Raw genomic sequence first — 13,345 nt, forward strand, 5'->3', positions numbered from 1 at the left:
ATTTCTGTATCCCTTGTCCATTTCCAACACTGAAGGCCCTCGTTAAAAATAAATACAAGACCCGAGATTTACACTTTTAACACTTCTGTACAATTTGCAGGGCCAAAGTTGACCAGGACATCACTGAGACAAATAGGAAGAATTGAGAGATGCAGTTTTTGAACTTTATATTAAACAGTAAATAGAAACAATATTACATTGTCACATGTGAACTTAGTTCCTGCAGAGCCTAGCCTATATAAAATATGTAAGGAATGCAACCACTTGCAAGGATAAAGATTTCAAAACCACTATTGTTTTAAAATAAGTGTATTATTTTAGCCTAGTTATTCTCACTGGCCATGTTTTAACCCAAAATAATGGGATTTAACAAGAAAGAAGGCATGCACATGGCTCACATCAGACACACTGACAAACATTCCTACAGGCAGACAGCAAAGGAGAGTTCCTCCAACAGGCTGCTTTGCAGGAGAGAATTGCCACAGTTTTGAACAGCATCAGTTTCTCACCTCACTTATGAAACACCAACAGAGCAAAAGCTGTTATTTTTTTCACTTAGATAGAAAGGCATAACCCTATGCTCTTTAAAAACAGAAGAGCACAAAGATGTTGCCTTGGTCGCTACAGTAAAATCAACATGGGACAGTTATGCCTTACAGCATGCTGGACTCAGGATGCCCAAGACACAAAATGACACCACTGTAAATAGTCCATGCACTGTAAAGCCAGGGTGCCCCAAGTGTGACTGACTGACTCCTTTTGTAGTGTCCACGTGGTTCTGGGTTTGGCTAGGAGAGACCTGATTTTTTCCTTAGTAGGTGGTACTGTATTGTGCTTTGAACTTCATTACACCACTGCTGATAACACTGATGTTTTACTTTTGTCAGGTAGTGTCTACCCTAGGCCAAGGACTTCCCAGTGTCTCATGTCCTGCTAGCGAGCAGGAGAAGCCATGAGGAGGAATAGTAACAATACTGAAATGCATCTTCTGGGTTAAGTCACGCCTGAGAAACAAAACTTCCTTGTAAGCAGGAGTACAGAAAGGAAACATCAGGGTTATGCACTGTTTTCCAGCATTTGGAGGAATATCTTTTAGAACTTATTTTCCCTGATAAGACTAATACTAGTTAGCCATGGAATGCTCCCATCAGGTAATAGGATTCTGTAGGAATAACTTTAAAACAGTAGAGCTTAACTATGTGTAAATCTACATGCAAGAACTCTGCCAAGGTTTTTGGAAGATTGGGTGTCACAGGTAAATTAGCCCAACATAATGAGCCAAGAGAGAAGTCTACCACTCCTACTTGTATTGAGTAATTCCAATGGATCCACACAGGAGTTCATCATTTCAGCAGCCCTGCTGTAGACAGCTCCAACTGACTCCACAAAGGAGTCCTGCTACACCTATGAACATATGGCAGTATCCAGCTGTCTACTTACACAGAAAAAATAATATAAAAAATTGTGTTACGTACACATAAATGCATTTCAGAAACAATAAGGTACTACAATCATCTTTATTATTTTAAAAACAGTTTTATTCTGTATATTTAGAAACGTGTAATTTTTAATAACTGCAGAGAAAAAAAAATCAGCCACACCTGAATAGCTAATAACTCATTAACAGAATGCAGTGGTATATTATCTAAACAGTAGTAGTGCCATTGTGCCGTAATAAATTGTCTATTAGTAAAAAAATACATTTCAGGGCACATAGTACAGCATCCTTATGACAAATTACAGTAGGGATACTTTTCAAGAATTTAATCAAAGTAGAGAATTCCGAGTTATATTCTTTAAATGCAGCACTTTAAAAGGTAACAACTTTGTGCATTTTTAAAAAATGTCCTCGTTCGTATATTGTAGAAATGCTGCTTTATTGCTGCAGATGTCAAAGTTCAAGGCTCAAAAGGTATGAGAATACAAAGATATCCTTAAGAAACTTCGTTTGTTTTTATATATATTTATATATATAAAAAGGTAAAGCTTATAAAAGTTAATTTACAAACCAAAAACAAAAGTGGTATGCACGCATTATATACAAGCGGTCTATAACATCTATAAATTTTCAAATGCATAGCAGAAAACATACCATCATTTTCTTCTGGTTCTCTTCTGGCTGATGAACACAAACAATGCTCGTTCTCTAAACCAAACCCACAATTTTTTGTGGTTGTTGTTCCCCCCCACCCCAGTCTCTCATGATATAATATCTACGTAAGCACAAAAGCCATACAAACTTAATACAGAGAACTATGAGAGCTAAGACTATTAAAAACATGAGGGTAAGGCATCCCTGCTGGTTAATAGGTCTGTAATAATGTGGTTAATTTACAAATCCACAGAGGCATCTGAACCATAGTCATCCCACATGCTTTTCCCCCTCCCGCCTGTTCTCAGGACAATGTTTCCATATACAGCAAGTAGATGTGTTTGCATTACCTCTCAGCAGAGGAAAACATCTAAACTGTGCTACCCCAAGCTGACTGCCATTTCATTGGACATATACACCAAAAGTCATTTAAAAACCGGAGACCAAAAGGTAGTCTTGTAAGTTAAAAACACACAGTTGCAAAAACGCAGGCCAAAATCTGTGTTTTCGACACTGGAGTATGAAAAGAATTTAGTTCCTCTGTGTATAGTTTCATTGGTACTTTCAGATAACAAAAAAATACTAGTAGTGTCCTTTAACAAAGAAAAAAAAACAAAACCCAGAAAAAAAAAAAAAAAGAAACAAAAAGCCCAACACACAAGAACAACCAAACCAAAGCATACAGAACCTGCAAACCCCTTGTTCCCCCTGTACACTCCCTGCTTGTGGCATGTATTGTGACCATGGTTCAAAGAATGTACTTGCTAATTCATTGTTAGTTAAAGCAAGATGCTTAAACACTAAGATCCATTATCACTTATAGAACAGTTAATACTTGATAGAGTGGTTCAGTTTATATGTAAGGTCCATCTCAGTTTCGTATTATTTACTCAGTCAGCTAACTTAATATTTAGAAGTGGTCAATTAGGACTGAGACACAGTTTGCTCCAACAAGATAGTTTGGATCCCCGGGAAGAGACTTGTTCTGCCAGGTTTTGGGGTCACCTGTGGGAGGAAAACACAATGCTGGTGTTTAGTATCTGCTGTCACACAGTGTACATCTTGAAACAACCAAGCTTTTGGACAGGAGCTTTTAAGTTCTGAAGCAACACCTCTTTAGTTGTTTGTTTCTTTTCCTTTGTTGCTGTTTAGTTTGATGGTTTCAAAAACCCTGCAGTTTGCATGTTATTAATTAAAAAATATCCCTTCATTTTCATACAACATAGGTCAGTTATCTAAAACAGATGCTGTGGCACTCAGGAACTGGTAAATATAACTCCTACTACTCTACAGCACCAACACAGTGCTTTCCATTTGAGACCTGTTAACAACGAATCAGGTGTTCACTGGCTCCTTCCTAAACTGCCATTGATAAAAAAAAAAAAGAAATTTTAGAAGCTAATGCGGGTAAAATGCATTTGAAGTGTCTTGGAACAGTTCTGAGCACAGATGAGGCAAATCAGAAGTCATGTTGTAACTAAGCACTATGACACATTGGTAGTTTTATTTTCTATGATGAAAATAATTGTAGACAGGATTGTAGTCATTTTGCAGCTACATCCAGTGTAAGTGTTTATAAGCCTGAAATACTGAAAGGTATTCCAGTTAACTGGTACATAATCTTTACAACACATCTACTCGTGGTCAAAGGTTCTGAGTAACAATCTGTTACAACAGAATGCCATCAGCTGCCATCTCACCAGACCCAAGGTTACATTCCCTCTGCACAATCAATTGTCTCTTAAGTGGAGACAGTACTCTTCATTTACCCACCTAAAATCACAACCAAGTGTTGCCACTACACAAAAGGTGTGATCATGCCACTATGGTAGAAAGTGAAAAATGCACTGAACTTCTCTTAAGCCTTTCAGATAAATGACATTAAATAGCTTGGCCAAATAAATCTGCCTTGAGGAGAAACACGTAACAAGCTAAAGAACCCAGTCACACACCTGAGGCCTTGGTATTAAGCAAGAATGATACAAATTCCATGTAATTTTCTTGAACTCATGAAAACAAAATGAAGTACACAATGCACTGAGTGATGGCAACATCTAACGTAGTGACAAAGAATAGAAGTGGCCGGTGTATAGTCAGAGAACACAAACAAATTTACTCCAACCAGCTGAGACTGCTTATTTCAATCAAAAACCTCAGTAATGCTGGAGAATTTTTCCTTTTATAGATTCAGGAATTTCCATTCCAAACTCATATGACCAAATGTATTAAAAGAGTAGAGCAGGACTGTAAGACGGTCGGGTCCTAGTCTTGCACATGAGACAGGCAGACTTGTTTCCAACCTTTCCTTCTAAATACATAGCTATGGAAGATGGTTTTTCCATATTTTCCCATACAACTGCTTTGAAAAGGAAAATAAAGAGATCACTCAGTATTTTTTTATGTTCTAATCAGTGTGGCCATAAAAGGCAACTTTTTTTTCCCAGTCAGCTTTAACACCAGAATCAGTTAAGCCTTTGCAGGGGTTTAAGAGTAAAATACCAATGTATGAAGCTTAAATGTGGCAGAAAGGATGTTAGTTAGTGCAAATGAATGTCACTTTTAGGACAGAACATGGATACATTGAGAAAAGATGAGGTAGAGCAGACGACTGAAGAGAGAAAAACCCCAGAATTGTATAAATTGTTATAATAAAGCCACCCCAAGAATCAGAGTCCCATAACCAACTAATTTAGAAAGAGAGAAAACAATTATTTATTTAAGACACAGTATGGTCTACTTACATATCATAAGACAGAATTGCCTAATCTTTAAGTTTGTCTCAAAAGAGCAATGTTATGATATACATCCCATTTCAGATTAACAGAATGTGGTGTTATATTTACAGTACAGAAAGTGTTAGGGTTTAAATATACACGCTCTTGCTTTCACCCACACATGCGCGCACACACACATCCCACTTTGGAAAGGGAGGAAAATGTCTCAGTGACTTCAGTTATTGTTTAGGTCATTTGAGTCCTCTCCCTTCACTTCAAGTAAGTTCATGAACAGGTGCTATTAGTTACAAAGGAAGTGCTGTGTTGGTTTTGTACATAGTTGTCATATCTTTTGGGACTCTATCGTTTCTGAGCCCGTGTTTTAACACTGCCATGTATACACACATTGTTAAATAGATGCATGCAACACATGCATAGAATAGCTTATAAAAAACAACTAAAAATTATTGCCATTAATACCTCTAGATTATTGATTCCCCATGAAGGGGATTGATGCTTTAGTCTTTCAAAGCATCAGTGCTTTGGTGTTGACAGTGATAGATACATTGGTGAGAGAAGATATGCATACATGGTGGCTTAAATGCTGTATACAGAAATACATTTTTCACTCAGTACTCGGATCACATGTGCACATTAATGGCTTGAATCTTCCACCATAAATTTTGAAAGTAGCTGAATAAAACCTTAAGACTTTTTTCCCCAAATGTGCAAACATTCCTTTTTAAATCTCTGTAACCTCACAGCCGTTTCATGAAATTGCTTGAAACTTGCCCAGAATTCTCAATTAGGCTCCTCACTGACAATTTCAGCCAATACATTCTCTCCCTCATCCCAGAAAGCCACAGTGAGGTAAAAATGAACAGGTAAATAAAATTGCAACCTAGTTGCAACTTTTACTATCAACCAGAGACTTCTGGATAAAGGCAGTAGAGGAGAGATAGGTAGGAGCAAGCAAGAAAAGTCTTTTGGAAAAACCAGCTACATTAGAATAAATTGTAAATGCTTTTACTGAACACTATAGTTTTCTTAAATGACCCAATTGTTAGCATCAACTTGCACACATGGAAACAGTTAACAAGCGTTAAATCATGATTTATGAGCATGCAGATTGTTAAGATTTGCCAGAGTCCTATATGGTTAATTAAGCAACAGACAAACACCAGTTATGTTACAAAGGCCAATCAGAGGTACATATTCATTTCCTCTCAATTTTAGTGCGACTATCATTTCAAGTGTATTCAGCTGTAGCAGTCCTCAAGAAAGAAGACAGAATAGAAAAATATGGTAATATTTAATAGACTAGAGATATTACTCTTTTTCTGCTATCATGGTTCTAGCTATGAATTTGCACCATGAGTAAATGTAAGAAAGACATTTGTAATGAAAGTGAAATGGGAGAGTTTGACACAAATACAATGATTGAGTTTTTATATTACACAGCATCACCTTTAGCCAAAATTACTTAAATTATACGATAGCACCCAAAAGCCCCAAAAGGACAGAGGGAGGACAGCATACCCGACGAGGAGTCGGAGGATTTTAGAGCAAAAGACCAACCATCAGGGGTCATAGACGCACAGTGTGGCAGGCGCAGCTCCACTGGCTTCAGGAATTTCAGTCCATGAGGCCCACACATTACCAAGGGGCTAAGAAGTGTTTCACCTAGAGTTAAGAGAAAGAAGTGTCTGTTACTGACTTTTTGTGAAATACATTCAAAGCATTACACTATTACACCGCAGAGCTACTCAGTAACTCAATTTAGAAAAAATACGAACATTTAGACCTATCAGTAAAGCATAAGATCGCTTCTCACTTAAGTGACTTTTCAGTAGAACACACTACAATCTCAAAATGAAAGCTATTGAAGCACATTAAGGTTACTTTCATATTCTGTTTTGTTATCTTGTTAGAAAATAATTGTATTAAATAACAGAACAGTGTACAGTGCCAGCTGTTACCTTTCTCTTTATCCAAAGGTGGAAGTATACTGTTGTCTCTGCAGACTTTGAAATATATTTCTTGCTCTATTCCCTCTGGAATGGCTCCTTGTGGTATAATAATACTAACTCCAGTCTCTATGGAGCTCAATACACCACCATTGCTGTTAAATACACCTCTTGCTGTGGCTACAACAGTGTGTCCATCTTCCTCCTCCTCATCCTCAAGTGCTGTAGGGCTGAAAAGACAGAAAGCCTAGCAGTTTTATCAATATTTCCTTCCTGAAACTCTGTGGCAAAAAACCCAATTCCACCCAAGAAAATCCCCAAAACAAAGAAAGAACCCTCCCAACAAACAAAAACCCACCAAATCCCACGAAGTCTGGAATCATTCAGCAAGAAGTTGAAGCAAGAATTCACACCACCTGAATCTTGTGTTTCCAACTGCCTGCTTCCAGCACTATACAGAGCTTACCTCAGCTACACACTCAGCTTCATAAAAGTAAATGCAACTAACATTGGAAAGTTTGTTTGTTGTCCCAAAACCCCATTCTGACTTTATTACCAGAAGAACTAATAATGCTTATTCAAATGACACTGGACCCTTCTAGTTACATATATATAGAAAACAAAGCTTGTAAAAAAGCAAACAAAAAAAATTACACCTTTTTTCTAGGTTGCCAGGCTACAACTAAACAGAAACTTGTATCTTTAAGGAACCTTGATGAAGTTTTTAGAACAGTTTCAAAAGAATTTCACTCAAAGAGCCAGTAACTCCAAAATGCAGCAGTCTACAGAACTACCTAGCATAAAACATTTCTCAGGTGCTTAAGAACATACAGGACAAACAGCAAAATTTTAAGTCTGGTTCATGCATTGTTACTATCTTAAAATAAAATATTAATAAAACACTGTTCTGCAAAAGCAAATAGTTTAAGATCCTACAGCATTTGTAGCTCTTGACATAGTTCTTACACATGTTAAAGCATATTAGGCAAGCATGAGCTGTAATTAAGCAGTTGCTGGTTTGTCTCACAGTAAAGAGTACCTATATGAAATTGCAGAAGTTACTTTCTCTTTTCACAAGTATTTTTAAAGTATTCCTTATCCACACGTCCCATGAGGTCTCTCTAAGCACACAATGAATGCAATTCGGTGCAATAGCTATCTTTAGAAATTAACTCCATCTTCTGGAAATAGATTGCAAGGACAAATTATTACTATCTACCAGAAAATTTGTAATTTGATATGAGAAATAGGAAGTAAAAGCCATGCCACTTTCTAATAACAGAACGCAAGACAGTAAGGGGACATAGAACACATTTTAAGTATCTATCCTTTGGCAGAATGTAGAATCTTAACATCAATCTTTCAACTATAACATCAACAGAAATTGGAAGCAGAATAAAAAAGCTGTATTTTTCACAGATGACCTATGGATGTACAAGGGGAAAGAGAAGGAGCAGCAGCTCACCTTACAGGAATGGCTTTAGGCACAGCATTAACATTATTTGGTTGATATTTAGGCTTGTCGACCTGTACAGCATAGGTGTCCATTCCACTCTCAAAGTCGGGAGGCTGCGATGAGCTGTGTGCTTTCAAAATTGGTTGAGGAGAATTTGAAGATTTTGATGGCAACTCTGGTTTATGCTGAGCTTCATTTGGCAAGAGATTGTGGTTGAATTTGGGACTCTCAAACTTGCGCTCAAAGGGCCGCGCGGCGCTTGTGTAAGGTTTGGTTGAGAAGCGGTTGTAGGAAGGAGTGACTGTTTTCTGAATCTGCTCAGTTCCATTAACAGGGCCTTTGTCAGGGAAGCTTTTCTGAGGGTAAAAAGTGGACTGCACAGTGTCCTCTCTAGAGGATCTGAAAATTGCTGACTTATTCTGAGGTGGAGGAGGGTCGGACACAGAGTTAACTGCAATGAAAATGAAAACACCGGAACTTGTCAGTAACCACCAGAAATGTCTAGTCACATTCACTGAGGCATAAGAACACATTTCAGTCAATTCTTAATCTTCAGTATAAATACCTGGAAGCTGCCTGGTTTCAGAGAGGATCACAGAATGATTTCATAACACTCAAATCTCACTACAGTAAAAAACTATTTTCAACAATAATTATTCTGTGTTACAGTTAGAGAACAAGAAAGTTACCCTGCAGACATGCTGAAGCAGCCCCACAAGCACCTGACAAGCAATAGCTGCTCCCACAAAGGTCAGCTTTGTAACTCTCACCTTCAGAAAGTGCAGGCTTGTGGTGTGCTGGGAGAGACAGGACAGGACTGTTGATTGACTGTGGCTGTGTGTACTGGACTGAGGGAGCAGGAGGAGGAGTTGTAACTTGAGGGATTGGCTCATAGCGTTTTTCACCAACAGGTCTATCCATTGATTCAGTATCAGTTGGTTTCCCCCTGTTGGAATAGAAATAAAAACCAAATATTTGACTGTTCAGTTTCCTCACAGCTCCTGCACTGACAGCTATTTTTTGTCTTCTATGATCGCCTGATTTCCATCTCTTCCTATAAACATTAAAACATTATTTTCTTGAATAGCCTGTCTCAAGTATAAAAACATTTATTGATAAGCACAAGAGATTCAGACAACATTGACCTTTAGAAGATTAGTAACACAAACCAAGGCAAACAAAAGGCAGATGACATTTCAGGTGTATTTGCATAATTCCCTATTAGATATTAATTTTTCATTTGGAGTAATTTCAATGAAAGAGTATTCTCTAATTTCATGGGTCTTTGAAAGAAAAATGCAGATCCACTTTTTGGGGTTGTTTTTGAAAAGCATAATTAGCCAACAGGACAACGGATTCTAGTATAACTTCTTTAAATACACCTAGTTTTTGAACAATGCCATCTTAATTAGAAATGTAATCAGCATAAGCTTCACTAGCTTTATGTGCATAGTGTATGTAACTTTTAAATCTTATTTTCAAAACATTTTTCTTTTGCTAGAAATGTTTATCCATAAGTTTACTTCAGAAAATGATTAATTTCACAAACACCTGTAATTTTGGACTGCAATATGTTTATTGCGCTTACTTCCAGAATTTGTGTGTTTCAAATTTTAAGTGCACATAATGCCTGTGATGAGATGTAACAGTGAGAGGACACCTGAAAACATCCTCACATCAACAACAGTCTTACCACTTGATGTTCCTTTTCAAGTAGTCATAGCTAGTGTAAGAGCCAAGAAATCTAGGTGATGGCAAAGCAAACAGCAATAGAAGAATGAAAGAAAACAGTCATTCTATCTTGAGCATATTATTTCTTCACACTTTTATGTTAGTCCTAGCAGCTGTCATATGACAAGGTTGTTGAAACAGACACTATCACAGAGATGTTTCTGACAAAACCTTTACCATATGCATGTGTACAATGATCACATACTATACTCAATACGACATTTGGTCAGTGAATTAGGAGGTAGTCAAGATCTTGTACTGGCAGATATTAAAAGAAAGAACGAGATTACACTAAGCCATTTGTTACAATCTGTAGAAACAAAATTATTCAATACACTGAAAGAAATTACCAACCTCTCCCATGGTCCAATTTGAAACAACTTCTTCAGCCATAACATTCACAGAATGACAGTAGTTTTGTACTGCACTGCAGAACTTGTACTGAGGGCACATTCATAGCAACTTTCTCCAGCACTATCAGCTCATCCAAAAGAGAGCCCACACCATAAAATGCTTCTGGTTGTGTTCAACACTATCTAAAAGGACATCCTAGAACTGTTTATGAATACTAGGAGAGACTGAACCATAAGTATACTGATGGTTTCCTTTGATTTTTAACACTTACCTTGCTTACATGTAGCAAGAAAATGTATTGTACATGAGGACAGCTTTCTCTCATCCCTTCCCTTTCTGTATGCTCATAAACATTTAACAGGCAACAACTCTAGACACCAACCACCTTGGTGCTTCAGAGGAGTATGCTTTCAAACTAAGAAAAAAAGGCTGGTAACTTTTCAAAGTCTTCTTAATCACCACATGAATGAGAAGATCAGTGATCTAAACAGCATTTGTATGAACAGATCTCTAAAACCAGAGTTGCAAAAAAGAGATTATTTTAGATCTATTTCAAAGTTTCCATTCCCACTGATTTTATCCAAAGCCATTTATGCAGCAGCAGGGGTTATTACTGTATGCTCACTCCCTGTAGCCTTTATTCCAGGTGGGAAGTAGCTGCTCTCTCAGTAAAGTGCCCACCTGAAATCACTGCTTCCCAGAGGGAGATAGAAACCAGGGGAGGGCAGCCCTGCAAAACCCCACAGAAAAACCCAACCCACTCCACACTGATTAGAACTGCATGTCAGTGTCCCAGGGAATGAAAAAATGGAGAAGGTCAGTATCTTTTGACGAAGGGAGGAGAGCACAAAGTTGTGTCTTCGAAGGTATGAAGCACATTGTGTCACAGGCTCCTGACCAAGGGTCAAACAAACACAATCCCATCCACACTGCTCAGAACCTGTGTGCAGCCGAAGTGATCCTCTACAGCTTCTAAGAGTATAAATGAAGTTCCCCTTATTATTGATAGGCTGTTTCCTAACCTGTTCCCCACTTCATCTTCACTACAAAATTGTTTCTTTAATTTGAAAGGAAGCAGAAATTAACTCATAGAATGAACCAGCGGGACCCAAGTTATAAGGCTATGGGTGCAACAGCAGCTCTTTGCTGATGCTCAGTGGACTCCAGCTCAGACATTCAGGAGTCTGGATGCTGTTCCTCACTGCCTCCTCAGCTGAGGCTGCAGCTGCTTGTGTGAGTACTCTAAACCCTACTCAGCAAAGAAATCTGCAGTTACCTCACTCTGCAGCATGTCAAGCTAAAGCAGGTAACTACACTGAACCAAGCAGCAACAAATGCACTACTCTCAGCAGGGATATCTGCCTCAAACTGCTTCAGCTAGATCCACTGAAATACACCCATTCACAAGTTCTGCTATTTTCTCACATCAAGAGAAACTATGCCTTATTCTACAGTTCCTGACAACTGTAACACGCAGATGTGGCATTATCCCTACAAAGCAGCTTTAGAAATGGCATAAATTTCCTAAATTATGAAAATAAACCCTGACAAAATAAAACAGTAAAAAAAAATTTGTAATGAGAAAAATACATACTGTCACCATACTTACTCAGTGGCAAAGAACTTTACATAATTTGATGTTTCACATTAATATTTAACACTAAGAAAGTTGTAGCTATTGCTCATGAATAAATAAAATCTGTCCTCTGTACCCAGAATACATTACACGGATTATTCAGAAGCAAGAGATTGCATAATCAACAGTTCCTGTATAATCCAAATTTAGTCCTGTTTATTTTTAGAAGAGTTTATTCACGGAATAGCAATTATCATAGAAATTCACTGGGAAAAAAGATTAATACTGAGCAAGTAACAGGAACAATATGAAAGCTGGTGAAAGGAAAGTCCTAAACATGAATGCTTCCTCAAGACAGCAGTTGGTTTGTGTTTCCACGCAAGGACACTGCAGTGTACTAAAGGCAGTACTGTCCAACTGAGCAGCATTCTTGTTTATCTCTTCCCACTTACATTAATATTTTAGTATTTGTCTATTTGCACTAGACTACCCTGGGTAAATTTTCTTTCCCATGTCTGTCCCTTCCTGTTAAGGGTTACATTCTTTCACAAAGCAAAAACACAACACATGTTTGTCCCACATGATACATGAAATTGTCAGCCTTAAAACCAGTATTATCTTACTCCTCTGTGGCAGCAAGAGGTCACTTTCCCATACCTACAAGCCCTGAAGTTATACACTAACTCATGATCAAAACACAACCAGAACTGAGCAGCCAACGAATACAAGTGTCACAGCAGACAGAAGCAGCAGGTAGAAATATGGAACAATCTCTCTCAACCACGAGCTGTTCTGCACCAAGAATTAATAGTTGTGTCTGTCTCTCATGCTTTTCACCATGACAACGCTGCAGAAAATAACGAATGTACAATGAAAGCTTTCGACACTCACCATCTCAAGAATTTTACAATCCTCACAACTACTCGATGAAAGCTCACAACACTTCTCCCAAAGCATGACTTGCATTTTTGATGGCAACACAGTCCATGCCTACAGACCAAGATGGATTATCTGTGGGCAACACTGGGTTTTGTATGCGAGAGAGGAATTATGAAAGTTATTGCTATGAGGGCAGTCAGGACAGTTTTCTTAGGTCTGTGCCTATGATGCCTAGAGAGCAGAACAGCTAAGCTCTCATCTTTCCACCAGAAGACACTGGGCAAGTGAAAAGGAAGGATAAGAAGCATCCGTGCCTGAGAAACAGAACTGGTTTCAGATACCCAATACAGACATCATTATGAAAAAAAAAAATAGTGAAACCTTTAAAACCTGTCCAGCTTATTGGAGTATTCCAACATTCTCAGGTCACAAAGACTGACAGTGGAAGATCACAGACAATGACCAAACAAATAAGAACTGGATTCCCAAGTCCCAGCTCAAATCCCTTAAGACAAGCACTGGAACATGGTGTATCAACTACATGAAAGATCCCTTGCACGTACACTCAACATTATA

The 13,345-nt window shown here is 38.0% G+C and overlaps 1 protein-coding gene across 6 annotated transcripts in view; it reads right to left on the minus strand.

The window, feature by feature from the left end:
• Window positions 1–1,503: 1,503 nt before the first annotated feature.
• Window positions 1,504–13,345, minus strand: part of TJP1 (tight junction protein 1) — a 157,646-nt gene continuing 145,804 nt past the window's right edge. For 3 of the 6 annotated variants that reach the window (XM_066196505.1, XM_066196508.1, XM_066196509.1), the window contains 5 exons: window positions 9,000–9,175; window positions 8,239–8,680; window positions 6,786–7,003; window positions 6,346–6,489; window positions 1,504–3,097 (listed from right to left, as the gene is read on the minus strand). In XM_066196505.1, coding sequence (XP_066052602.1) covers window positions 3,003–3,097; window positions 6,346–6,489; window positions 6,786–7,003; window positions 8,239–8,680; window positions 9,000–9,175 — 1,075 coding nt within the window. In that variant the 3' untranslated portion in view covers window positions 1,504–3,002. The remainder of the gene's footprint in view (window positions 3,098–6,345; window positions 6,490–6,785; window positions 7,004–8,238; window positions 8,681–8,999; window positions 9,176–13,345) is intronic. The other 3 variants (XM_066196507.1, XM_066196510.1, XM_066196506.1) reach the window with 2 other exon arrangements.

The sequence above is a fragment of the Chamaea fasciata genome, unplaced genomic scaffold (genome assembly GCF_029207755.1).
Source record: "Chamaea fasciata isolate MVZ Bird 193981 ecotype frontalis unplaced genomic scaffold, bChaFas1.0.hap1 SCAF_14, whole genome shotgun sequence".
NCBI classification, from domain to species: domain Eukaryota; kingdom Metazoa; phylum Chordata; class Aves; order Passeriformes; family Sylviidae; genus Chamaea; species Chamaea fasciata.